Source organism: Agelaius tricolor, unplaced genomic scaffold, assembly GCF_023055355.1.
Source record: "Agelaius tricolor isolate 1412-34295 unplaced genomic scaffold, bAgeTri1.0.p SCAF_30, whole genome shotgun sequence".
In the NCBI taxonomy this organism is placed as follows: Eukaryota; Metazoa; Chordata; class Aves; order Passeriformes; family Icteridae; genus Agelaius; species Agelaius tricolor.
The window spans coordinates 2,216,116-2,243,550 of NW_027269290.1; the positions used below are offsets into that span (position 1 = coordinate 2,216,116).

At 49.6% G+C, this 27,435-nt stretch overlaps 1 protein-coding gene across 1 annotated transcript in view; it reads right to left on the reverse strand.

Moving 5' to 3' along the window:
* LGR6 (leucine rich repeat containing G protein-coupled receptor 6) overlaps nucleotides 1-27,435 on the reverse strand; it is a 172,777-nt gene that overhangs the window by 24,846 nt on the left and 120,496 nt on the right. Inside the window, exons 6-10 of the mRNA XM_071450206.1 lie at nucleotides 22,270-22,341; nucleotides 4,496-4,564; nucleotides 2,733-2,804; nucleotides 1,361-1,432; nucleotides 283-351 (exon numbers count right to left, since the gene is read on the reverse strand). Of these exons, the coding sequence (XP_071306307.1) occupies nucleotides 283-351; nucleotides 1,361-1,432; nucleotides 2,733-2,804; nucleotides 4,496-4,564; nucleotides 22,270-22,341 (354 nt within the window). The remainder of the gene's footprint in view (nucleotides 1-282; nucleotides 352-1,360; nucleotides 1,433-2,732; nucleotides 2,805-4,495; nucleotides 4,565-22,269; nucleotides 22,342-27,435) is intronic.

Here is a 27,435-nt window from a genome sequence, read left to right on the forward strand (position 1 = left end):
CTCACAGGTGCAGGAGGGAAGGAAGGAAAAAACAAACAAACAAACAAACAAACAAAAAAAAGGCTGGAGCACACTCAAGAGTACTGAGAGAGCCACTCACAGGGAGGAAAGCTGGTTCAGGAGCCACAGGGGTGAAACGAAGCAGAAGGGTGAGCGACCAGGGAGAGGCAGAGCTGAACACTGCACAGCACTGGGAAAGTTGTCCTCACTGAAACAGCCTGGACCACCTTGGAGGAGGAAGAGCACAGCTAGCAGGGTAAAAGGGAGAGAGGTGCCACTCACAAAACTTCTAGGCTGGTGGTGCCTTTGAGGTCTGGGAATTCCCTGATGTCCGTGGCTCCATTGAGTGACCTGCAGAGAAACGAGGCTGCAGTGAGGTGGGCAGAGCACCTGGAGGCTCCAGACCCATCAGCCAGGGTGGCAAATCTGCTTCCTCACACCCAGATGGGATCAGGGCCCAGCCCCAGCGTGTCCCTGTGGCTGGAGCAGACACTGTGTGGATACAGCAGGATGGAGCTGGGGCTTCCATGCAGGGAGACTTGGCAAGCTCCAAGCCTCTCCCAGCCACTGACATTCTTGGCACGATCTCTACCCAAATTAAATCAAAAAACCCCAAACAATTACCATGGGGAATGTAAGCAGGGCATCCCACCCAAGCCTCCCTGGGTCTATGCATTTGGATCTAAAGAATGCAGGGCTATTTGAATGATTTATTTTATGTGCCTGGGTGAGGCTTATAAATAGAGATTTATGAGGTTGCCTCTGCCTCAGTATTTTTAGTGCTGTGCCACAACAGGTTGGCTGAAATGCCAGTGTGGGGCAGCTGCTGTGGTTCAGGTGGTGCCCAGCCTGTGCTGGTGGCTCTGGAACAGGGACAGGGCCAAACCTGTGCAGGAGGCAATGCCACTGCTGGCTGCCCAGTAATAACATTTGTGCCATGGTGCTGGGATGTGTTCCTCCACTCCTCCATCTTGTGGAGGAAGGCAGATGCCTTCAGTGTCCTTCTGTTTGGGCAATTATGCAACAGCAGAAAAAGCTGTGGCACTTGTGGGTGGCACTTTGCTGCTCCTGGCACAGCTGTGGAGACCTTGGAAAGCCCCAGTGCCTGTCAGCTGTGTAGGGAGGAAGAATTAGTGGCTGTCTCCAAAATGCCCTTTTCAAAAATATCCTTCCTTAGAAGAAAACATTAGCAGCGTCTACTCCTTGGAGTAACCTTTGGGGTTGGACAAGAGAGTGGCTTCGTGGTCCTCTATTGGCACAGGGGCTCTGAAAAAGGGAGCGAGGAGGCCACAAAGGTGCCCAGTACACAGGGCTTGGAGCTTGGATGTTACCTCTCTGGGGATGGGCTTGGTGAACTTACAGAGTGTGGAGCTTTGGCAAGTACTGGAAAGCAGACTGTCCAACAAACTGGATGGGATTGTCATAAAAATGGCTGCAATGGGAAAGAGGAACAGGTCAGAGTCTGCTGCACACAAAGAGAAGATGCTGTTACAGGTCAAGAGCCCCAGAGCCACCAGCAGCAAGCCATGCAGGAGGTGCTGCTGGGCTGGGAGGAATTCTTTTCCCAGCTAACCACAGGTTCTCCCATGGCCTGCTTTGGCTGGACATTGCTACAACTGAGGTCTCCTGTTGCTCTGAATGGGTCCTTTGGGATCCTGCTTAAACAAATGGGCTGGAAATGTGTAAAACCCTTCTTCAGTCCTATTGAGAAACACCTTGCACTGGTGTCACCTCCCGTGGTGTCACACACAGCACCAGCACCTTTCCCACTTGTCACAGTCAGTGCAGTGAGCTCTTCTAGGACCCAGTGAGACATGGGAGGAGTTGAGCCACCTCCTGCAAGAAGCACTTCCCCCCTCTAACTGTAGATGGGCAGATGCAATGGAGAGATGAACAATCTGGGAGTATTGGCCTCCATCATCACCCTGTGGATGCTGCCCGAGCAGATGGGGATGAGGCTGGTGGTTCTGGCTGGAGCACTGAATGGTTTCACCCAGTGTCACCATTGCTTTCCAGATATTGATATTTCTATAATTTAAGTCCAGTTTGGACAAGCAGAGCTTTTGTCACACGATTTTCAGTATCTATGTGGTTCAGAGAAGTATCCAAAATTCCCTGACTGTGCCTGGGTCAGAGCAGACATGACCTGACAGCTGGGTGTGTTTATCTGCAGAGCTTTGTGTCCCAGGTCTGGGCAGACACATGGGGATCTGCAGTCCCAGCTCTCTGACACGTGTGGCTGCTGCTGAAGCTGGCCAGCAGCTTTTCTGAGCACAGGGAATAAACAGCAGCAGATATCAGCCAGGACTTAGGTGGTTTCCATGCAGACCACCTGTGTTTTGTTCCTTCCTTGGTATCAGGAAGTTTGTGAATCCTCATCCTTGAGGATTCCCAAACTTCACATCCCACAGCACCCAAGGGCCTCAAAGATCCTGAGCTTGGCACTGATCTCTTGTCTTCCTGTGGGAAAGGGAATCATCCCCTCACTCCCATGGCCATTTCTTCTCTCTCACCAGCTTTGCTGAGGTTGTGTTCAGAGGCAACACTGTCCTCTGAAAGGAGAACCCACAGCAGTTCTGAGGAGCCCAGAAACAGCAATTTCAGCCTGCTTTGGCATGTGGATAGCAAACATCAGATTGCTGTCATTTGTAAGAAATCCCAACTAAAGACAGCAGCAAATGCTCCTTTCTGGGCAATGTAAAGATGTAGGAAACATTACTTAATTTTCTTACATTGTTTGGAGGAGGGGATTCCCAACGAATGCATTCTCTGGAATAGCTTTGATGTTGTTGTTGTGAAAACCACTGTTGGGAGAAACAAATATCTTCATATTAATTAAATGATTCTTTTTTTCTCAACACTTTTAAAGCCAGAGAGCCTTCAAAATATTCATCATATAGGAGATATAGGCTCCTTCCCAGGTGCAGCATCCCAGCAGGTGAACAAGGTCTGTGGTTTGGCAGGACAAAATCTGCTGCATTTACTCCATTTGTGACCCCACCGACCCCACCAACCCCACCAAGGGTACAAGGACTTCAGGTTTAACACTTTACAGGTCAGGAAACAGAAACAAGCAAATACAAGATTTTCTATCCACCAGAAACTACAATTTTTGTGGATGGTTTCTATAACAGCCCCACAGCTGCCAACCAGAGTGTGCCAGGAATTATCAGCCCATGTGACTTTAAAGGATTTGTAGCTGGGATAGTTTTGGTTAAGCTTGAGAACCAACTGACAGAACCAGAGCACACAGTCTCAAGCTGCACCAAGGGAAATTTAGGTTGGATATTAGGAAAAAGTTTTTCATGGAAAGAATGATAAAGTTCTGGAATGTTCTGCCTGGGGAGGTGGTGGAGTCACCATCCCTGGATGTGTTTAAAACAGACTGGATGTGGCACTGGGTGCCAGGGTTGAGTTGAGGTGTTGGGGCTGGGTTGGACTCAATGGTCTTTGAGGTCTCTTCCAAGCTGGTCATTCTCTTAATTCTGTGAAAATTTCTATCAGCAAACTTGCTCAGCAGAAGGGAGCTCTGTGGCCACAGTCTGACCTCCTGTACAGCAAAGGCAGTCACAGGTTCCTGTGTCCAGGACTAAGCTCTGGGTGGTGCCCAAGTTGTTTATCCCAGAGGAGTGTGAGCAGGTGATTAGTTGAGGACTGTTTGGAATTTGCCTCTTTAGTGAAGGCATTTCAAAAGCCATCTCGAAGGGGATTAAGGATCTTATTCTCATTTTGATGGTGAGAATAATGATGATATTGGGCTGAACACAGAAGTCTCATGAGAATTCTTCCAGTAAAGAAAAAAGTAGTGTCAGATTTTTACTCCAAGGCTCCCAGAAACATGAGGGCAGCTGCTTTTGTCCCACCTCAGCCTGGCACCAGTGACACAGGAACTGTGGATCCACATCAACTCATCCCACCCTGGGGCTTCTACCTTCATGGGTGATAACTGGGATGGTTTCTTATTTTTAGTGTCTCCCAGACTGACCCATTAGAGGAAGGAGAGCTATCCACTAAAATGGTCATAAACTGGTAATTCCCTATTGTAAATTTATCCTAAGGGAGAAATCCTATACATTTATCCTAATTTCTTTGCATTAGAGGAGGTGGCACACAGTGCCTGCAGAAACTGTGGCCTCACAATAACAAGGTTCAGTCCGGGTTGTGGTCCCAAGCTGGGGAATGGACATCAGAAGCAGCCAGAGAACAGCTGGAATTTGAGCCCCTGAGATGCACAGGAGAGTGAGGAGCAGTAGGAGGAACGTGCTCCAAGGCTGGCAGAGACTCCCACTCCCCCCCAAGGTGTGGAGGCTGATGGGGAGCTGGGCAGGGCTGATGGAAATCGAGGGGATAAACTGCTTTGATGCAGTGGATAGGGCTGGGAGGGAGAAGAAAGGCTTGGACTGAGTGCTCTCCTCAAGTCAGAGCACACCCGATGCTTGATTTGTCGCTCTCTCACGGAGAGTGGGTTTGAAAAAGAATAAAAGGAAAATCTCACAGCTCCTGCAGTCGGCCCAGTGTCCTGATAGCCCCGGGGAATTCCAGCAGCTCGTTGTAGTTCAGATCCCTGAAAGACAGAGAAGGGAAAAGCATTAATTAGCATTTCTGTAGGGACTCAACCTTTGAAGCTGGAAACTTGGCCCTTAACATGGGAGACAGGTTTTTCCTAGCATGCTGATCCAGCACTGCCTGGAAACACAATCTCACCCGTTCCTGCAGCAGGAATATTGCAGCAGGAACATTCCCTGCTCACAGCACTGCCAGGTGAGAGCCAGTCCAAGCTATGGCTGCTGCCAGGGGGCTCCTCCCAAGTGCCCCGAGCCCAGCACTGGGCAGTGGAGCTGCTCCCCATCTCCTGAGGGCCCTGGCCCCTTCTCCCAGGAGCTCAGCTCTGGGCCTTTGGCTCTCAGTAATTTTTCTTGCCTCTCCAGGTCAAAATGGGGTTCTTTGAAGGACAAGAAACACAAGCAGTGTCAGTTGTGTGAGGCCCATGAAAGGCTTCTCTGTGGTGCAGAGGGGATCAGGGACCATTCCCTCAGTGGGGACATTCCTCATTCCCCCTCTTGGGGACACCACATCCCCCCTGCCACTGGGACATGCTGTGACTGGGAACAGTGGGAAGAGGAGTCTGTGGGAGCACTTAGGTCTTCTTCTGATGGTTGGAGCCAACCCCACATTGGAATCGATGAGCCAGAGCTGGAAGTGATGTGCAAGAAGAACTGACACTGTTGAGCATTGTTTAATATGCTGTGTAGTAAAAAAAAAATATATATACTATGTTGGTTGTAATGACAAGTGTAGAATTTACCCACCCTGACTTGGCAACTAGAAGAGACATCTGAGTCTGAATAAAATCTCAGGAGTTGTGTTTGCTCTCCAAGGATGGGCTTAACCTCTGGAAAAGGATTTATTTGACTTTTGGGGCACTGCTGGCACCCTGGGAGGAGCAGCCCTTCAAAGGCACCAGTCCTGCTGTTGGCTGGAGGGTGCCCATGGAGACTGGCTGGGCTTTGGGTGTGCAGCATTTCTCTGACATGCCAAACTTTCTCCTTGGAAGGCAACTCCAGCTGTCACAGTAACATTTGGCCCTGTCCTGGCCATCCCACTTTGCAATTCACTGAAGTCTGAAAGCCATGAGACTGCTTCCTACCTGCATGACACTCACCAAGCTTTAAGTGGTAGATACTTTGGAACATGATTACTGGCTCCTGGAGATTACTGTATAATTACACTTAATGAACCTCAAAGTAATTACCATGTAACCTGGATTGTGGTTTATGGAACAGAAATAACTGAGCATTTACACAGCAATGGGCTGCTGCCCAATTACCCTGTAATTCTCATCCTCTGGCCCAGGCTTGGTCATTATGTTATGATGTCTCTTGGCCCCCTTTTCTCTTACATCTTCTCTCACTACCAGTGCCCCTCTTGGGAACGACTCCATGGCACCAGCTCAGCTCTGCCCTGAAGGTGTTTACACAGGAAATCAACCCAGAGAGTCTCTCCAAATAGGTCCTTCCAGGACTTCCAGTTTATATGATTTATGTCTTAGGGAATGCTTATCACAGAATTACAAGATAGGGCACAAACCCAAGAGAAAAACATGGAATGAGGTTGTTGTGGGTGGATTTTGTCAGGTTTAGCTCTGACAAGGTCCACACCAGACCCTGCTGCTGGATTCCCTGAGAAGCCCAGGTGCTGTGGCAGGTCCTGGTGTGGCAGGGTTTGTCCCCTGACACTGAGGGCAGTTCTCCCTCCTCCAGTTACACAGGGATCTGGATGCAGGTGCTCTGTGCAGAGATTTGAGCAGATGAATCCTGCTCCTGTAGGAGCCAGGCAGGGCTCATGCTGTCTGATAGTTGGCAGTGCTGGCACTCAGCAGGGGAGGAGCACAGGGCTGGTGGTGAGACCCTGAGCTCTGCCTGCCCAGAGTGGTGGCAGGGTCACACCTGAAGCTGCTGTGCCTGTCCCAGGGCCCAGGAGTGGAACAGGAGTGGTGTCCCCTCCTCACATCTATTAGGCAGGAGAGCTCTGCCTCTCCCTGAACTTGCTCTGGCACACTCTGTTCTCATCCTGCTCCAAGCAGATCAGTGGTTTTCCTCAGATTTCCCTGCTTGAGCCCAAATTTATCTATTCAAGGATAAATAGCCCAACACCTGGCTGCTGATAGCCTCACTCTTGGCTTGTAGCTCCCTATCAGCTGCTTGGGTGCTCTTGGCCAGAGTCTGTAGATGGCACTGCCAGGCTCCATCAGGGCCTGGCTGAGGGCTCTCACTGCACAGGTTTGGTTACCAGGGGCAGGACTGGTAATGGCATCCCTTCTCTGCTGCTCAGGAAGATACAGGAGTGGATTTCCCAAGTGAACAAGCAATGGGAAGTGCAGGCAGGACCCCACTGGGCATTTTCAAAGCATCAGTCAAATCTGATTAACCTCCAGATCCCTGCACTGGTTGAAATCAGAGGCATTAGCAGCCTAAGTCGACTGACAGCCCCAAATTATGCACATAAGGTGCATTTAAAAATTTCACCCTGCAGTGACTCCCTGAAATTAGAGTGAGATTCCACAGGGAGCAGGCAGCTGCAGAGGTCATTCAAGACTGGGTGTCTGCCTGTGCCACTTCCCTGCACCACAAACTGGGGCTGGGGTGACCCTGTGTGAAGCCAAGGGATGGTCCCTGGAGAAGAGGCTCTGTGAGCCCCAGCCCCGGGTGACATTCAGCCCATCACTGCAGTGTCACTGCCACTGTGGAGGCTTCCTGTGATGGCACAGGGCTGTTTCTGTGAGCTGCCAACAGATGGAAAATATTGCCCAGCAGAGAGGAGCCTTGGCTCACCTGTGATTCACTAACAGAACAAGGGATCTTAGATCTGCAACCGGTATTATTTACAGGGAATAATTCATCCTGCTGTAATATTTGCTCCTGTCTTTAAAAATGTGTTTCCTTTCCAGCCTGCACCTCTTCCAGGCAGGCTGGTCTTTCATCAGCAGATGAAGGTTCTGTTTGTACCTCCCCATGTGAGCAAGTACGTGCAGGACCAGCCCTTCCTGAGCGAACACACAGCGCTCCCAGCCCTGGCAGCATCCCGGGGCCTCCCTCCCCTCTGCACTTGACACATACAAAGAGCATTCATTGTGTTCAGCAGCTCCTGCTGGGTAAAAGCCCATCTTGGAATGCTGGCAGCCACTGGGCTTGTTGGAAAGTGGAAATGCAACCAGGTGTAGTCCTGCTGCTGCACTGTGGCTGCCAGTGTTCTGTTCTGTTCTGTTCTGTTCTGTTCTGTTCAGAGGAGACAATGCCTGTGCTCGCTCCTGCCCTGCTTCCTGGGTTTGGGGAGGTGAGCCTCCCTCCTGGAAAGAGCCCAGCTGCTGTGGGGAGCAGGTCCCTGGCTGCTGCTCACAGGTGGCTGCTCTGGATGGAGTGCTGCTCTCAAGCTGACGTGTCCCCAGGGCAGCTCTGGGCCCAGCTCTGCCCAGTTCATGGGGTTCAGCTGGATGGAGAGGGCTGGGAGAAACCAGCACTCAGGATGGTCCTCAGGTGCCATCTCTTCCCTGCAGTGGGGCCACTCTTCCCAAAGCCCAGACCCAAACCATGATGTGAAAAAAATTTCCCTGTCCCTGTAGCCCCACATTTCTCTTCACAGAGAAATGTAAGGCACCTCTTCCCAAGAATATTTCTGGGATTCGCCTTCTCTGAACCTCAGAGAAAGAAAACACAATTCTTATCATTTGCTGTGCCTGTGTTTGTGCAAAAGTAGAATGCAATATGGATATTGTTTACCCAAAGTGATGGTGTTTTGTTTCCTTGGCCTGTGAGAGCCAGGTGTGTGTGTGTCAGGACTGTTGGCTGACAGTCATGAGATTCTGTGCAGTGCGAGCAGTTGTGTGCAGGGTTGAGTGCTTGGCAGATTCAGTTTTAGATGTATAGAATAATATAATATAATAAAGTAATTAATTAGCCTTCTGATATCCATGGAGTCAGATGGACATTTTCTCTCCCTCATCAATGTTGGAGTTGCTGTTGATTTGCAATATGTCCCTTCTTCTTTCACACAACTGGAGTTGGGCTCTGGTCCAACCAATGACCAGACACAGCATTCAACCTCCACCAGGGTTTTCCTGCCCATGGGGAAGTTTCTGTTCATTTAGAGAAATCCAGTCCTCAGGTTCTTTCCACAGGTGCTGTCAGGCTCCATCTGGCCCAGACATCTCCTCTCTGCCTGCTGTCAATGGGGAATTTGGCCCAGCCCATGTGCCTGCTCTTGGATTTCCAGAGCTTCTTCCCCAGGACTCAGATTGGAAGAACTCACAGCTCAGTGAGTCAGGGGTGGTTTTGCTTTTTGACTCCAGTGGCAACAAAATTTCCTCTCCTGAGCATGCCAGAGAACTGCCCATCAGTCACAAACCCTCTCCAGGAGCTGCTGGATGTAGGAAATGGAGCTGCTGGAGCAAACACCTTGAAGAGTTCCCTTCCTCTCCCTGCCTTCCCTGAGGTACTTGGGCAATGCTTTGCTTCCCCAGCTCCACATTCTGCCACCTTCCCACTGCTTCCAGATTTGGGATGAAGCAGGGAAAGCTGCAAAAAGCTACTTCAGTGTTCCCACTGCACTGCTGTGGCACGGGCTGGGGTGGCCCAGGAGGGCTCTTGGCCCAAGGGAGCTGGACCTGGCAGTGCTGCCCCAGCCCTGGGGTCTGACCAGTCCCTCCCAGTGCAGCTCTGACCTCCACTGAAAGTCCCAGTGGTGTCCAGTGTGTGGCTGTTCCCCCCAGGACTCCTGTCTGCTCTCCTGTCTCTTTGTGTGTGACGTGTGGGTTTCCCACATGAAAAAGCTCTTTGGTTGTTGCTCATCCTTAATAACTCAGCACAGAAATTTCCTTTTACTTTTCCCTCATTCCTATTCCAGGAAATAGGAAAATTCCTCAGCACAGGCATTGTCTCCCTGGAATAATTAAAGGAATGATTAAAGGACAACCCTTCCCTCCCCAGCACTTCAATTTCATCCATTTCTCATCCAAAACACCAGGAATCTTCCCCTGGATCAGCTCAAATATCCCTTTCCTGTGCCACGAGGAGTTCCTGCTCTCCCAAAGAACCCAGGAACAAAATTAGAAATCAGGGAGAAAAAGCAACTGAGGAAAAGGATCCTCCAGTCCCAAATTAATCCCTGAATTCTGCTGTTTACTCAGGGAAAGAACACAAGGAATTTTTTTTCTCTCCTCCTTTTTTTAAAAGGACAGGAGTGTTATCCTTTTTGGCACAAAGGAAATCAAGGGCAGCATTACTTGGTGGAAGGATGGCAACACATCATGGCCATGGCTATGCCAAGAAATAGGGAAGCCTCACAACAGCAAAAATAAATCAAAAATTATAAGCATGACGTAAGGGGGATTTCCCCATTATCAAGGACTTTTGAAAGTGAAATCAGTCAGAAAAGAGGTTCAGAACTGATGTGCAAGAGCAATGGCTATGAATAATCCCTTTCCTGAGCTAGGCTCAAAGTTACCAGCTCTAGCATGGCAGTGGGATAGCAGGAGGAGCCTTGTCTGTTCTTCTGCTTGAGATGAAAGCCTCTGAAAGGTCACCCAGTCTGCCCAAGACACAGTGAACTGGCTGGTTTTCCATTGTTTTCATTGCTAGAGGGAGCCTATAGCTTCATATTTGGAAGATCTTAACCAACACTGTTGTTTATTTAGAAATAAAAGTAAGTTGACATCAAAGGCCCAGTTATTTTGGGCTTTAACTGCCAGGGTGATTTGAAGCTGACAGCAAGCAGCCTGGAACTATTAATATCTTCAGTCATGCCAAAAGGAGAGAAGGAGGGGAAAGAGTCTCAGGTCAATTTTCTGCCTGTTAGGGACTATTAGTGGTTCCACACAGGAAGCCAAAAAAAAAAAAAATTATATAGTACTATAAATTCTTCCATAAGCCACAAAACACCACAAATTTGCAGCTAATAAACCTGAAGATGAAGTGAGATTAGAAGCTGTAGATGGGACATTTGCTGACTATTTCAGTCCCAGTGGGGTTGGAGATGTTACCATGGTGCCTGGAGGGGACTTTGTGCAGCCTCCTCTGAGGACCTGCATTTTCCACCTGTCCTGTGCTGGCACCTCATCAAGCTGCCAATAAATGTAATTACTGCCTCTGCTAGTTGTGCTGGTTACTGTGGGCAAATCAAGCACTGGAAATGATTTAATTGGTAGTCTGGAAGCCCAAGGGGGCCATGGTGACCATGTAGTTTGACCTCTTGCCCAGTACTGAGCAGACAGCTTTACCCAGACTCCACACATCCAGTCATGGCTTGCCAGATTAGTTCAAATATGAAAAATAATTGCACAATCTGGTGCTGTATTTTATGGGATCACAGATTCGTTAAGGTTAAAAACGCCAAGATCATCAAGTCCAAGCATTAACCCCACACTAAAACATGTCCCTAAGCACCCCAAGTGGTTTTTTTAATGCTTGCAACACTTTCTGTTGTGTAGCACCAGCCCAAAGCCCACTCTCCTGGCAGTGGCTATCATGGCAATGGTCCCCTGAATGGGGAATAATTAGCATTGACTCTATGATTGCAAAAGGCTGAATAATTGCTTTATTCTTCTATATCTTACTATACTATACTATACTATACTATACTATACTATACTATACTATACTATACTATTAACTTCTAACTCTTACAGACTGTCTCATACAGCTTTAACTTAATTGGTCACTTAATCCAAACACTATCTAGTGTCTAATTAAGAAACTACTCTTTGCTAAACAATCTCCATAACACATTCCACATGTGCACAACAACAGGTGCAGCAAGTGGAGATAAGAATTGTTTCTTATTCTCTTCTCTGAACTTTCTCACAGCTTCTCACAGCTTCCCAGGAAATCCTGGGAGAGCTGTGTCTCTCTCTGTTCAGAGGAAATGTGATTACCACAGGTGGCAGCAGTGTGTGTGTGCCCTTGTGCAGCCACATTTCTCCTCACAGAGAAAAGCAAAACCATCTTCCCAAGAACATTTCTGAGATTCACATTCTCGGAACCTCAGAGAATGATCATAACAATTCTTATCTCATTTGTTGTGCCTGTGTTTGTGCAAAAGTAAAATTCAATATAAAAATTGTTTACCCACAGTATTAGTGTTTTGTTTCCTTGGCCTGTCAGGGCCAAGTGTGTGTGTTGTTGGGACAGTCACGAAATTCTGTACAGTTGTGTGCAGAGTTGAGTGCTTAGCAAATTCAGTTTAGATATAATATAACATAGTGTAATATAATATAAAATAATATAGTATCATAAAGTAATTAATTAGCCTTCTAATAAAATAAAGTCAAATGCATCATTCTCTCCCCCTCTTCGAGAATAAAAATATCCACTATACCCTTGCCCAGCTTGGCCTGGGGGATGAGATGCTGCCAGTGCTATAAGAAGTGAGAGGAGGGAAGGGGGATGTGGAAGGACCCAGAGCACTTGTCTGGCTCCAGGCAATGTCCCCATTCCCTAAGGAAGAGGGGGATGTTCACATGCACTGCAGAGAGGTAAGACCCACCATGGGATTCATCTGCTAGGGTCAGTGTTTTCATTGGCACATTACCATGCCCTAGAAAACCCCCCCTTTTTTTTTTGCCAGCTATAAGGAGAAGCCAGGCTATGATGGAACTTGAGGAGTGCATGTGTGTCCCAAAGGAGCAGAGATGGGCTGCCCACTGTGGGGAGGTTGTCAGGTACTGGGGTACATGATTCCTGCCAGGAGCAAGCAGCAGTCTCTGAATGAGGATTCAGAGAATCTGGAAATGTCCCAGCCTCTCACTGACAGGGTGCTGCAGCACTTTACAGGGTTTCTGTGGCACTGATGGTCCATTGCTGACTGTCTGTGGGTTGTGCCTTGCACCCCTGCAGCCACCAGTCCCTCCCAGTGCAGCTCTGACCCCCACTGAACATCCCAGCAGTGTCCAGTGTGTGGCTGCTCCACCCAGGACTCCTGTCTGCTCTCTGACTGACAGAGGTGATGGAGAAATGTTTGATGTATTTAACCCTCTGCCATGCACATTCAAAGGGACCTCATTTCTGGGTGCTGGGACACACAGAAACACCCACGAGCTGATGGCTCAGGAGGCAGGCAGGGAGGAGGGGAAGGAGAGGAAGGCAAAGCTCAGGGAAGCCTGCTCTACAGCAGAGCATTCCCCAACTGCAGGAAAGAAGCTGAGGATTTCTACCTGCTCCCCAAGGTGCACAAATGGCTGGGGATCAGCCCCTGGAGCTCTGCTGCTGGCAGGAGGGACGTGGGATGGAAACAGAGCTTCCCCCATCCATGGTGGAAATGTGCCCCCAGCTGCCTCTGCTGCCCTTCTGCTGCCTGCAAGGGCTGCTCCTGCTCTGCACAGGCATCACTTCACATCACACACCTCGGGAGGAAGAGGCACAGACAGGAAAGGCTCTGGCAACAGGGAAAGGCTTTGGGCAAAAGGAAGCCCAAAGAGCAGAGGAGCTGAGGATGGGTCACAGCATGTGTGCAGACTCAGAGGCTGGAGCTTGGAGAGCCCCCGTGCTGTTGTTCATTGCAAGATCAGTGGCAGGGGGAGGCAGGCTGGAGAGCTGGCCAGGTGCAGGAGGGGGTGTGAGGGTCTGGTGGGCAAAGGGAGAACAGGGAGAGTCCCGCGATGGAGATGAGCTATGGAAAAGTGCAGCACCTCCAGAACCACCTTTTCACCTGGACTGCCTTCACTTTCTCTCTTTTTTTCTTTATAAACCTGCAAAATATCATGTCTGACTGGGCTTGTGCTCTGCCAAAGCTCAGCCTGGTTACAAGGCACAATGGGTTCAGAGCTGAGCTGCACCAGGGAGGGCACGTTCCTGGTAGTCCAGGCTCCTGCCTTAGGGGGAGAAGCTGCAGCACACTGGGACAAGGGCCCAAGGAGACACCCAGTCAGTGCCAGGTGTGTTTGCCAATTCAGTTTTATAGGTCACTCTCACTGTTTGGAAAAGTCACTTTCCACTTATGCAGTGATCAGAGCAGTTAGTGAACTGGACCCATGCAGCCAGGGCCCTGAGCTGTGGCCCTCTTTCCAAAAAGCCACGTGTCCCCTTTCTTTCCCCATCCCCTCAGTCTGGGTACCTGAGTGCCTTAGGTTGCAAGATGTGGCTGGGGATGTGAATTCTATCACCATCTGTTAGAGCTGGGGCAGTTCTCTGCTGTTCATGGGGCAGTTTTCTTTATCTCTCCCACAGCCAATCCTCCCTCCAGGAGATCTCTGCTGTCCATGGCCAGTGAGTGTCCCTGCATGGCTGATCCAATTCCATCATCCCATGGGGAGATGCTCCGCCCAGGGGAGGAGCCAAGCATTCCTACCTGGGTACAATCTGAGCCTGGCACAGCACAGCAGCCTTTGCCCAGTGCATTGCCAGAGGAGCAGCTTCTGCTGCCCTGCATTGCCAGAGGGAGCCCAGGCCCATCTGCAGCAGCCCTGGAGCTGCAGAGGAAAACTCCCCCCTTGTGCAGGATCCCTGCTCCAGCAGAGCCACAGCTGGCACTGCAGGAGGGCTGAGCCCCCATGGGATGGGGCTGTGCCACCACCCTGACACACAGGGGACAGGGCCTGCTCTGACTCTGGCAGTGTTGGTTTGTATTATCTACATTTCTAATTTTTTTTCCACTAATAAAGAACTGTTATTCCTGCTCCCATATCTTTCCCTGAGAGCCCCTTAATTTCAAAAATTATAATAATTCAGAGGGAGGGGGTTTACATTTTCCATTTCAAGGGAGGCTCCTGCCCTCCCTAGCAGACACTTGGCTTTTCAAACCAAGACACTGAGCCTCTCCTGAAGTCCCTCCCATCCTCTGGCAGGACAGTTTGGGATCACACAAGGAAGCTCTGCTGAGCTGCCTGGGGAGCCATGCTGACACTGGATCATCAGGATGCTGAGGAAGTACCAGAGCAGCTCAGTGCAGCAAACAGGGTGTCCTTGAGGGGTCAGATCCATCAGCTGCTTTGGGAATTGTACAGATTTAGGATTAACATCAAGAGACTGCACAAAAGGCTTCAAGTTAAACATGCTGATGGAGAGAGATCCACTTGAGGAGCAAGGTACCATTTTGAGACAGTTTTCTGGGAGAGCAGCAAAGCCTGCCTGGCCCTTAAAGTGTTAAACAACCCTTGCATGAGCTGTATTGGAGATATTTCCCATTTCCTTCTTCCTGCCTTCATTGCCCAAGGTGTACTTTATATTAATTTTCTTACTTTCTTTTCTTTTTTTTTTCCTTTCCCATAGAAAATCCAGCTCTCCAGAGGAGTTGGTAGGTTCCAGCTCTGCTCTGCATTTACAGACTCGACTAATTATCCAGATAATGGGATGGGTGCTGTGGTAAGGGCATTTCCTGTGAGGCAAGGTTAGGCAGATAAAGTGCCTGGAGCCAGAGGGTTTTGGATTCAGCCCTTCTGGGAGACGTTTCTAATTTATTAGTGCTATTTTTTAAAAATAAATTAAAAGGTTTTTAAATGAATGGAGATTTGCTCTTTCCAAGTGATTTATCTCCTTTGTGTGATGGGCGGAGGAGCTGGCAGGGATGCAGAGGGGGAGGGAGAATCCAGGCAGAGAGGAAACAGCGGGGTCATCTCAGGTGGAGGGGATGGGCAGGGCTGCGTGGCCTCCCTGAGCACGTCCATGGCAGAGACAGGCTGGAGATTTCCCAGAGGAGCAGCACTTCTGGGGCAGATTGTTCCTATTTTGGCTGCAGCCCGGAGGCCTCCAGCACTTTGAGCTGGAGCAGCCATTCATTCCCCAGCCCTGCCTGTGCCCCAGGAGTCACCTTGGCCCTGCTGGGGCTGGCTGGGCAGGCAGGACACTGCCAGGACAGGCTTCTGCTCTCTGCCGGCACCAGGGGCTGTGTGAGTGTGCCAAGGCAGGAGGGCCCTGGCCCTGTCCTTCCTCCCTGGGACCTGGCTGTGACCATGACAGAGCCCACAGCAGTGCCACAGCTCTCATTTTTCTCTTTGCCTCAGCAGCTCCAGGCAGAGCGCTGAGCAGGTGTTGGGCAATGTTGTTGGGGAAGATGAAACAGGAAAGCCTTATAAATATGATTGCCTGGCAAAAGATTTTGAGAATATGGAAACTATAAGCAAGACGGAAATGAAAGCAAGCTTTGAGATCCCTCAGTTACTGAACAACTGGAAAACAATGGTGTGGCCAGCTGAAGGTGATCCCCTTTTGATGGAACAACACCCTCTGCTTGCAGACAGGCCCAAGGGTCAGAGCAGACCCTACAGCTTGGCAGAAGGGGCCCAAAGAGGAGTTTTTAAAATGTAACATGGTATGGTAATGTAATGATTCTTATAGGCTGTATGTAAATGCTATAGGATTTGTATCTTGTACTAGATTGGTTAGTGAGAATCAGAATATTCAACACAGAAGAAGATTTATTCATCCTCTTATTCTTCGCCCCCCCCCCCCCCCCCCCCCCCCTCTCTTTGGGGCTCATCTTTGGGGCCTGCTCCAGCTGTGGCTGGCAGCTCCCAGCAGGGCCCTGCACCCAGGCCCTTTGCAATAACCCACAAGTTCCAAGCCCTGGCTGCAGAGATATCTCCTCTCTGTCCATCCTGACCATCCTACCCCCCATCACTCCTACAGAATGGGAGGTGGATTTTGTGGTGGGGACCCTGCACATGCCTTGCCAGGGTGCTGCTTGGCACTGCCAGCCCAGCTGAGCCACAGACCTGCCAGAACCACTGCTGCTGCCCTCCTGCCTTGTACCAGAGCCCCCAGCAACCCTCATCCTCATCAGGCTTCCTGCTGTGTGTGTGTGTGACAGTCAGCCCCCAGGGCCACCACCACCCCTCTTCCTGCTTGGCAATACAGCCTGATGGGAGAAAAAAAGCTTCTCTCTTCAAAGGAGAGATCCCATCCCAGGGCCATCCCACAGATCTTCCTAAATCCTCCACCAAAGCACTTGTGGAAGTGACTCATTGAAAATGCCACTGGGATGGGATCTCCAATGTGTCACTTCCACAACTGCTTTGGTGGAGGGTTTGGGAAGATCCCTGAGGAGCCTCTGTCCCTTCCAGCTGCACTCTGCACTTGCTCTCTGGGCTCTGTTCTGTTCTGCCATGGGAACACCGTGGCCTGAGGGCTGCCTGATAGCAGGGATGGGGGCAATGCTGTATGATGGTCTTGAGTGCTGCTGTTTGGAGATGGAATTTGGGGCCAGCTCTGAGGGACACACACACTCTCAAACACCTGTGGCTGCACAGGTTCAGGTCAGCTTCCCCTCCCATCCCTCTGCACAGAGCAGTGACCTGGAGCTTGGCCATGCAGGGGGGCTTCACTCATTCCCCTTCAGCTGTGATCCATGAAATATTCATATTTTGGGGACACAGAGAGATAAACTCAGTGTTATCACAATCTACCTAACGAGGCCGAAGTTGAGCACTGCGAGGTGAGGGTATCCTGAGAAGGTGAGGCAATTGTTCATCAGCCTTTAGACTGTGCTCAGACTGATAGCAAAGCTCAAGGACCTTAGGACACTGCTCAGCTTTCCAGGTGAAGGTGGTAAGGAAGAAACCTGGGCATGAGACCAGCCTCCCTGTGGAAATTGGTGTCACAGGGATCCATCCTCTCATGAGAAATCCTTTCCTCCCAGAGCAGAGGGGAAGCTGGCCCCTGTGTTAGCACCATGCAGGCCTTTGGCTGGCAGTTTGCCCTTGCTTTTCCTCTGAAACCACAGCCACACTCTCCCTAGCTCTGCCACAGCCCTGAGCACAAGGTCTGGTGTTCCCAAAAAACAGTCTCTGCCATTGCAGGGATGCTCCTGGCTGCAGCTGAACTGTTTCTTCCATCAGCTTTCCCATAATACTTCTACTCACCAGGCTTATGACACAAAACAAATCTCATCACAGAATCATGGGATGGATTGGGTTGCAAGGGACCTTAAAGATCATCTCTCTTCAAGCCCCTGCCATGGGCAGGGACACCTCTCACTAGAAGATGTCTAAACCCCTTGCCCTTCTTGCTGCTTTGTTAAAGACTGAGAAATAAGGTCTAAGATAATCAGGAAATGTAGAAGTCAAGATCTTTCCATCCAAATGGCAGAAACAGGTGATGCTGCCAGATGTTTTACAGCAGGAGTTAAACATCCCAAAGGAGGATACACCACGGGGCAGGACTGACAGGGGAGATCTGGAACAGGGAAGCAATGTGAAGAGCACTGGGTCTGCAGTCTCAGCTCTTGGCATGCCTTGCACCTACTTCTTGCAACAGATAGTGCTTCTCTTGATTCTTTTTCATTTCAGCTCCCTCACCCACTCAGGATACCCTCACCCCTCTGTGCCAGGCCATTTGCTATGGTCCAAACATTCACCTGAGCCCATGCCAGTAGGTGATGGATGTCCTTCCCTTGGTTTTTTTGGTCTCCATGCCCAGCAGGGCAGTGCTGCCTCCTCCCTGCATTTCCCCTCACCTTACACCTTGTGTGGAGGATCGAGGCTGTTACCCAGAGAGGCTACAGGAAGAATGTGTCACATCAGGATATTTACTCTCTCTTTCTCTCCATGTCTTTGGGAAAGGGCTAAAAAATGCCAAGCTGCTCCCACTGTGACCATCTAATCCCTGGTTCCATGGCTCAGTTTGGGGCTTCTTCCCACAGCCCTGCAGGGCAGTTCTGTGCCATCTCTCAGGCTGGTGGGAGCTGCAGAGGGAATCTCACTGCTTTACAGGGCTGTTTCGAAACCCCTTTGGAACCTGGCCCAGGCTCTGAGCTGCTTCCAGCCTACCTGCCAGCTCTCCTTCCCAGAAAGAGAAGGCTGGGGGGGTTGCTGGGGAGCAGCCAGGTCTTGCCCTGACAGAGAAAATGTCTTCTTGGAGCTGCTTTCTCCAGTTTCATGCTGGCATTTGACTCATTGAGGCCTGGTGGGTGCTGCACATCTGCCTGTCCCCCATCAGTGTGGAGAACACAGAGCAGCTCTTGCTGTGCACTTGGCAGAGCTGACTTGTGCACAGGAGCTGCAGGTCAATGCAAGGGAAATGTGAAGTCATTCATCTGGTTTCACCTCTTTCTAGATTTGCTGACCTCCTGAAATATCAGGGCCAAGCCCTCTCCAAGAACAAAGATGCTCCACTGGGATCTGTTTTTGCAGAACTGCTGGGACTTGGAGCAGGTGAGCAGTATGGCTGTACTTATGCAGCTCACACATTGCTGAGACCTGCATGGGGCAGTGCCTGCTGCTTCTCTCAGGGTTTTGGCATTTAATAAAAATAGAAGTTTTCCTGACTAGCTGAATATGAGAAGAAATATTTCCCTTAGGGAGACAGAGGTTTTTGCACCTAAAACTTCCCAGGCTCTTCTGAAAAACCTGAAACAATGTTTTCCATTCAAATATTACAGTTTTTCAACTATTGTGCCTGGTTTATAATCAGCATCTGGCCACAAATACTCATTTTAGGAACCCTGGAGAAATTTCTGTCTTCACCAACCCTTACCATCCTGCTGCCTTCCAGGAGGTAACACCCACGGGGTAACTGAGAGCATGGTTTGGCCTCCACAAGCCAAGAAAATGTGCTAAGTGCTGTCAACAGAATGTAATCATAATCTGAGTTAAAGGATAAATGTGGAGACTGTAATCGTCTCCACATGCACAGGAGCTGAGAGGTGGAAGGTAGATGCAGGTCCAGCAGCTTGGCTGGGACAGTGCAGCCAAATGCTTGGCAGTTTTTAGCTCCAGAGCTTGCCCAGCTTTGGTCAGCAGACCCCAGCTCAGGATTGACATGGGGATGGCTCCACTTGAGGAACACCCATTCCTCAAGGATCACTGAGCTGGAATTCCTGCTGGCCTGAAGGAGAGAATAGGATGTTCAGGCCAAGAGGAGCAGAAGGCCTCTCATTGCTCTGGAGGGCCCTTTTTCAGAGCAATCAGACGTGGAGGAGAGTGTGGAGAGTCTGGAGCTGCCTGCCCCAGCACTGTCCCTGCTGCAGGCAGCTCTGCAGGGTGGGGCTGTGGGACCCTCACACCATCCTGCAGGGCCTGGGCACAGCAGAGCCCTGCTCCAACAGGACCACCCTTGGAGGCTGGATCCTCCCAGGGCTCCTGATCGGCAGAGCAGAGACAGGGCTTGCAGAGCTCCAGAGTCCCCACACTGCTGCACAGCCCTGGCTCCTGAGCAGGCACAGGGGACACGGAGCTCCCCAGGTGCTGGGTGGCTCCTCAGATGAGCAGCAAAAAGCAAAGAAAGTGTGAGAGTGGGAGCAGGAGAGAGGGAAAATGAGCATTCAGCAGAAATAGCTGTGGAAACAGAATTATCTCCCAGGGCTATTAAACCCTTTAGTCTTTCCCCCAGTGAACAAGAGGCCATCTTTTCCTCTGCAACTCCATCCTGCTTGGGATGGGCAGCAGCATCTCTAACCACCCTGGCTGCAGAAAAGGTTTGCCCAGATGCAGGCTGGGATGTTGCTGCGTGTCTGTCTGGTACAGCTGTAGCCCAAACAAGGTTTTCTTCCATCAGTGAGTTCTCTGCTTCCTCCTGCAGCTCCTGCCTTTGTGCTGCCTGGGTGCCACAGCTCTGCCCTCACACATTTGCCTGTGACCACCAGAAATGACTGGGGAGAAAGCCAAGCTGGGACCCGTGGGTCACCAGAGGAGATTATCCATCAGCCTCCCACCCCTGGCACAGCTCAGCCTGTCCCCAGCTGAGCCCTTCTGGGTGGCCCCAGGATCTGCCAGTCTGCAAGGCAGAGACAATGTGTGTCATGGTCCTGCCCTGAGGAGTGTGTCTGGGGACCAGGGGTTTGCCTGCTGCTGCCACTCTTGCCCGATAGCTGCTGTTGGCACCATGCTGGGCACAGAGGGGCCCTGTCTCCTTGAGTGGCACTTGAATGCTGGGAAGCAGCATCTCCTCCTGCCATGACCTGGACCCCCTGGTTCTCCTGGCATGAAGCGAGGGCCCGACTCTGACCCTGAGCCTGCATGAAGGGACATATTTCTGCACAATCGAAGGCATCAAGCACCTCTTCCAGTCTTTCAGAGCCTCAATTCATTTGTTTGCTTGTTTATGTTTCCTCCTGGGCCCACGCACAGCACATGAGGCCCAGGCTGCTCATGCAGCTGTCACAGCACAGGGAATGTGTGGCCAGGCTGTGGGATGAAACTGTCCCTGAGCTCAGGGTGAGCTCCCTGCTGCTAATCACAGATGGATTGGCTTGGAAGGGAGCTCAAAGCCCATCTCATTCCAGCCCTGCCATGGCAGGGACACCTTCCACTATCCCAGGTTGCTCCAAGCCCTGTCCAGCCTGGCCTTGGACATTTCCAGGGATGGGGGAGCCACAGCTTCTCTGGGGACCCTGTGCCAGGATCTCAGCACCCTCACAGCCAAGAACTTCTTCCTACTATCTGATCTCAATCTACCTTCCTGAAGGTGTGTCCTGGAGATGAGTTCATTCCTGATTCCCATCCTCCCTGCAGTCTTCTGATGGATTGTTTCCCAGCCACGCCAAGCACAATGAAATCAGCTGGCTGGGGGTGATGCCACCAGACATGAGATCCCCTCAGAGATCCCCCACAGACATCCCTTCAGAGATACCCCACAGAGGTTCCCCTCAGAGATCCCCACAGAGATCCCGTCAGAGATCCCATCAGAGATCCCCCTCACAGATCCAGTCAGAGATACCCCACAGAGGTTCCCCTCAGAGATCCAGTCAGAGATTCCCCTCACAGATACCCCACAGAGATCCCCTCACAGATACCCCACAGAGATGCCCTCAGAGATACCCCACAGAAATCCCCTCAGAGATCCAGTCAGAGATACCCCACAGAGATCCAGTCAGAGATTCCCCTCAGAGATCCCCTCACAGATACCCCACAGAGATCCCCTCAGAGATACCCCACAGACCCCTGAGGACTTCACAGGCCCCAAACTTGAGCCAGCCTCTCACTTTGTTGGTCAGGTGTTGGGGAGGCTTTAGGACCATGTCTGTGTGCTGAGGAAGGAGACACAATCCCTGAGAAGGGAATGCATCCCAGCCCTTGAGATTGCACCTGGACTGGAATGATGTCCAGGGCCTCAGAACCCCTTCAGCCACACTCCTCACATGCACAGATCGCCCTGCAGCAGCAGCACAGGCACAGGAGGAAAGCTCAGGCTCTCCCTCCCCTGTTGGCATCATGCCCTGGGCATCCACTGGTGCCAGGAGCCAGCCCTGCTGCTGCCCTCAGTGCCTGGGGACCAGGGACATGTGTGGGGCTGGCCCCCTTTCCTGCATGTGGGAAATGGATTTGTAGAGACTTCTTAAAGCTTGACAGGAGGCTCACATAGTGTGTATCTGTATGTAAACTTTGAGATAAGAAATGTTGACTTAGATATGTTATGGAATAGGAAGGACATTGTTGAGAGAGAAATGGAACTAGAAATAAGTTTCAAAGGATGGTTTTGTAAATAAGACTAGATACTTTGGAGAAATAGAGCTATGAAAGATGCATTGTATTAAGACCCATGAGGGATAATTTTAGATGATTGGCTTTAAGGCATTTACAGCATGGCATGGCAAAAAGCTGATAGGCCAAGAAACACTTATAATGTATTGTAATTAGGAAATAGTTGGCTTCTGATTGTGATAGTGTGAATTATAACATCTGTATTGTCTCACCCTTCACATGAGACTGAAAATAAAATAAAAGTTTTTAAAATGCCTCTCAGTTACCCCATCTTTGGGTGAGAAAAGGGGTTAATCTGACAATGCATGCTGTGCTGGGGGATGAGCACACCCCATGTTTTTAGGGCAGAGAATAAAACAGGCACTCACAGGGTTTCCAGGCTGTGCAGCCCATCAAAGCCGTTGGCTCCCAGGCTTTGGATCCGGTTGTTGTGCAGGTGCCTGTGGACAAAACAGAGATGGTCACTGGGGATGCAGGCTGACCTTCTCCTCTGGTCCAGAACATCCTGTAAGCTGAGCACAGCCTGGGCTGGGATGTCAAGGGCCCTTATGGGGTTCCCTCTCTTAGCCCATGAGACACATGTTGGGTGCAGTAGTGCTTGCAGAGCTACAGAGCTCCCACTCCTCTCAGGAATTCCAGGCTAATGTAGGAGTTTCCCTGAGATCTCCACCTTCACAGCTGCCAGGTGGCTGTGGATGAACATGCTTAAGCAAGAAGCTTCAAGAAACACCCCAGAGGTCACCTTACCCTGGGCTCAGCCCATCTGTGGCTTCAGCAGCTGTTCATGGGCACCTAAGGATACAACCATATTTGGACTCCTTGGAGTCTTAGTACCAGCAAGAAGACTTTGAGTGCAAAATCATCCTGTTAGTCACAGTTTATTATTTTCACATGTGAAAGGAAAAAAAAATAAAAAAGAAAAAAAGAAAACACTGCCAGCTCCTGGACCAGTTCCAGTTTGATTGCAGTGAGAGTTGTCTTCAGCTCAGTGCTTCAGAGTGCCTGGCTGAAGTGCTGGGGCTATGCCACAGGCTGATGCACATTCTCTGCACCATAGGAACAGTTTTTTCCTGTTCCCCTTCATCCTGCTGCTACATGCCACAAACATCCAGTGCTTACAGGCTTGGGAGCTCCCAGCCTTAACGTTGGCACTGGGAAGCCATGTGCTGGGGGGCCCTGCAAAGCCACCTGGGGTAATTTTGCCTTGGAAGCTCTGTAGGTGATGAGTTTCTGGAGTTCTGGGTTCTGTGTTTCCATGAATCCCTCACTCTCCTGTCTCAGTCTTTTGGCAAACCCAAGCCCTTAATCCCTGGATTCCTTGTCATGGGTTATCAGAGACTCTTGTGTATGTGTGCACATCTCAGTGCTTCTTCCATATTACTTCTTTTGCAGCTATGACTTGTGGCAAATTGTGCATCTCCCTCTGAAATCCCACTCAAAGGCACCTCTGAGTCCATGGACAGAGTTCTTGTGAGCAGTCTGAGAAAAGTCTGCTGAAAACAGGAGAAGACAACCCACAGCTGCTCAGTCTACACTTCTACCAGCCTGCACTTCACCCCCTTGGTGATGCTCTGTGTGCTGACTGCCCACCAAGGTCTCTCATGGGGGGTTTCCCCATCAGTTCAGATTCTCTTTTAACACCAAGTCCATGTGGTGAATTGCTGCTATACCACTCCCCTCAGGGATCCTTTTGTCCTGTGCCAATGGTAGCACTAGCAAGGGATGCACCAGCCTTTGTCCAATGCTGCTGCCTCCTCCCAAGAGCCTGGGGGAGGCTCCATCCTGGCAGGTGGATCAATGATTTTTTTCATTATTTGCTGTTTGATCTAAATGTGTCTCAGCTTGAAAAATCTCTCCCTCCACCTGGATTTGAGTGTGAGCTGTTTGGCTAAGCACAGGCAGCTCCCACTGCCAAATATTGTAGGTAAAACAGGAGGAAGCTGGGAGTGGAGGAGCAGCCAGGCTCTAGGGCAGTTTGGTAGGGGCCTGCAAAACAGAAACCAGCCTGAGATGGATGTTTGTCATTGGGATGAGAACATACAAACATTTCAGAGGAAGGGGAAGGGAAGGGAAAGATATCTGATAAAATATGTTTGCTCCTTTGAGCAAACGGGAAAAAAGAAAAGGATGTTGCCTGCAAGAAAACTTGGATTGTGACTTTTAGAGGAGAAAAGAAGCCTGAGATCAAAATGAGGATCTTATGGGAGAATTTTCTCTTTGTCACAAGAAAAGAAGTTTGTGCCCAGATGGTTTCCTCCATCAAATGTTAGCACTTCTGGTCATGCTGCCTTCTCTTCAGCTGGTGTTGAAAACCACTTTGAGTTCCTTTGCCACTGGATACTGCCTTTGGCAAAGAGAGGGTTGGGGTCTGGAGTTGTTGTGGGATCACATGAAGAGGTAACACAAGAACCCCATGCCCCAAACCCCTGTCTGCTGTGAGGGGACAGTGAGGGACAAGGGAATGCTGAATGCCAGGGAAGCATTCAGCATTCTGGATGCTCCCTGGAGCTTTGTCAGGATGGCCTGACTGGACACCTTGTCTGAGTCAGACATGCTGCCCAGCTGACTGCTATCACTGCAACCAGGCAAGGAGACAGCAGAGAAAAGCAATCACCTGCTGTGTTTATATTTGGCTCTAGAGTGCTTTGTTTGGAGGCAGAGTAATGAAAATCATCCGAAGGAAGTTCTTTGTTGGTGAGAAAATTATGAACGACCAGAAAAGGGAGTTATAAAAAAAATTGCTGTCTAAGTTGAACTCTAGAGTTACCCAACCACATGGCAATAATAGAAACAAGAGAGCTGGAAAGGTAAACACTTGAAAAGACGTTCCTGTCTTCCATCCTGCCTCATTTTTCTCCCCTGGTAAACAAATTTTAACAAGTGGAATTGCAACATCTCCAGTGCTTGTCAATTTGAGCTCAGCCCACACAACGTTATATTCTGCCCTGTAAATTACAGCTCAGCTGGTTTGATAGCAGCTCAAGGTGCTTGATTCTGGGCTATAAACAACCCCTGTGATGCAAAAACATGGGAAGTCTTTAAGCTTTTGCTGTAACCCACCAGTCACCCTGGTAAGGGCAATGGGCTTTAGGAGCTAGGCCTCTTCCTTTGCAGGTCAGTGCCATGGAGTGAGGATGGGTTTGGGCAAATACCCATGGAAGGCTGTCCTGGGATGAGGAGAGTCACTGCTGTTTTGTGGGCTGGCTGTTCTCAGCCCTGGACCTCCATCAGAAACAGGAACAGCCATGGTCACACTGAGCAGGGTGGGAGCTCCTGGGAACTCCTGCAACAGCACAAGGGCTCCCACCTGCTGTGGGACAAGAGAGCTCCTCTGCTGCCAGGTGAAACCAACACCAATGACAGTGACTGGGGAGAGAGGCTGCAGCCTGGCTGGTGCCTCAGGTGGTGAGAATTTAGAAACAAAGCAGAAGAAAATCAAACACTACAAGATTAATTCTGACCCATGATAAGAAACATGCAACAGACTCTAGAAAGAAGATTTTCTCTCCTTGCCAACAATTTCTTATCAGAAATTGGGAATAAATGGGATTTCCCTTCATCATTCATGCAGCTCCCTTAGTCAAATTTGTTCAGTTTTCATCTGGCTTCCTTTTCCATTTAGTTTTTCAGTGAATTCAAAGGTTCTGGAGAACAGTCTGAGAGACAGCCCAACACAGGCAGTACCTTCAACTCTGGCAATGCCACCTCCAAGGGGACTGCACATTTGTCTTACACAGATGGGAAGCCAGCTGAGCTAGTGCCTAAATACTGCTTTAATGAAAGTGCTTGTCTAAATGGGCAAGGAAAAGAAAATTGTATCAGCATCTGCACTGAACACTGGTGAAAGCAGATCTGGCAGGACAAACGTGGTGCTGATACCCACACTGGTAACTGGATGTCAATAAACTGAAATGGGCGCAGAGAAGAGCAACAAAAATGATCCAAAGGCTGGAAAAAAAATAGGATGAAGACTTAGAGAACTCAATCTGTTTAGCTTATTAAATAAGATCAAGGGGATGAGTGCAATGTAATGTATAGGATTCTTCCTGGTTAGAAACTGGGTACTAAAATGGTTCTGTGATTTAACAGAGAAAAGAATAATAAGAACAAATGTCTGAAGTCAAAGCCAAAGAAAATTCAAATGGGAAATATGAGTGGGGTTTTTTTTTAACACTAAAGATGATTAACAACTGGAACAGACTACAAAAGAAGTGGTGGATTTGCCATTGCTTTCATTTTTAATGACTTCATTTTTTTGTCCTTTTTTCTCAAAAAGGACAAATGCAAACATTTTCCATCAATTATTTGCATTAGATGATTTGAACCAAGCTCAAATCTGACATCATATGAATTCTCCCCTGACGAGCCATGGCCATGATGAGTTTCCATCTTTATTGTGACAAAATTGTTCTTTTCCTCAACTTGGCCATGGATAAGTAGAGAAATCTAAATCATAAATGGTGCAAATTCCATGGATTGTTTCCATTACTGGAGGACCAGCATGAGGCTTGTCTGGTGAAAAATAAAGCTCGATCAGAAATGACATTCTCAGGGTGCACTGGAGCACGATTTGCTTCTTCCTCAAGTGCTGGAGAAGGAAATCTACTTTTGCCAAGGCAGCAAGCTTGGTCCTCTGAGAGAAAAGGCACTTTTGCCAATAAAAAGGCTCATGAATGGGACCCAGATGTCCCAGGCAATATTGTTCTTAGTGATAATGAATTGCACATGCCTGGCACTCCCTGCCAACACCAAAATTCCCAACAACTTCTCAGAGAGACACTGGTAACCCCCTTGCACAGGTGAGGGCAGGGATTCACAGGCTCATCCTGCACCAGGCTGGGCTTTGGGTGCTAGGAGGCCCCAGGTCCCACAGATGGCACTGAAATGACTGATCAGCTTCCCTGGAAAGCTGGGATGTGTTGATGGCTGCTCCTGGGGAAGGAAGACACTGAAGAACAGTGGTCCCTTCTGAAAGTCTCAGCCAGAGTTCCACCAGAACAAGGACAGAATGGGAATGGGAACCCAGGAGTCTTGCAAACAAGTTTTCTATTCACTAAGCCATTCTATTAGAGAGAGAGCTGCATCATGTCCTTTAATGACAAAAACTGTAAGAAAGAGGAATTCTACTAAAGATCCTTCATTTACTGTTTTCACACTTTCGCTGGAAGGTGCTGCTGAGTGACCTTGACAGGATTTTATCAGCTGATATTCAGGTTGTGTGAGTGTCCAGTGCAGCAGAGGGGAGAACCAATCTCCTATGAGCATACACACTATCAGGCTTTTATACATCTCCAGGAAAGAGGTATTGGTGCTTAGTAGCTATGAAAAAAGCAAATTAAATGTCAGGGATAACTAGAAGAGGGAAAATGGGTACAGAACAGCATTGTACCATGATATAAACCAGAATTAAGTTTTGGCTTTGATGCAGTGTACAGAGCTGGTCTCTTCATCTGAAGGTGTGAAGGAAAAAAATCAGTGTAATATGAGAACTAACTTCTGATTTTACACAGACAGGTAGTAACAGGACAAGGGGG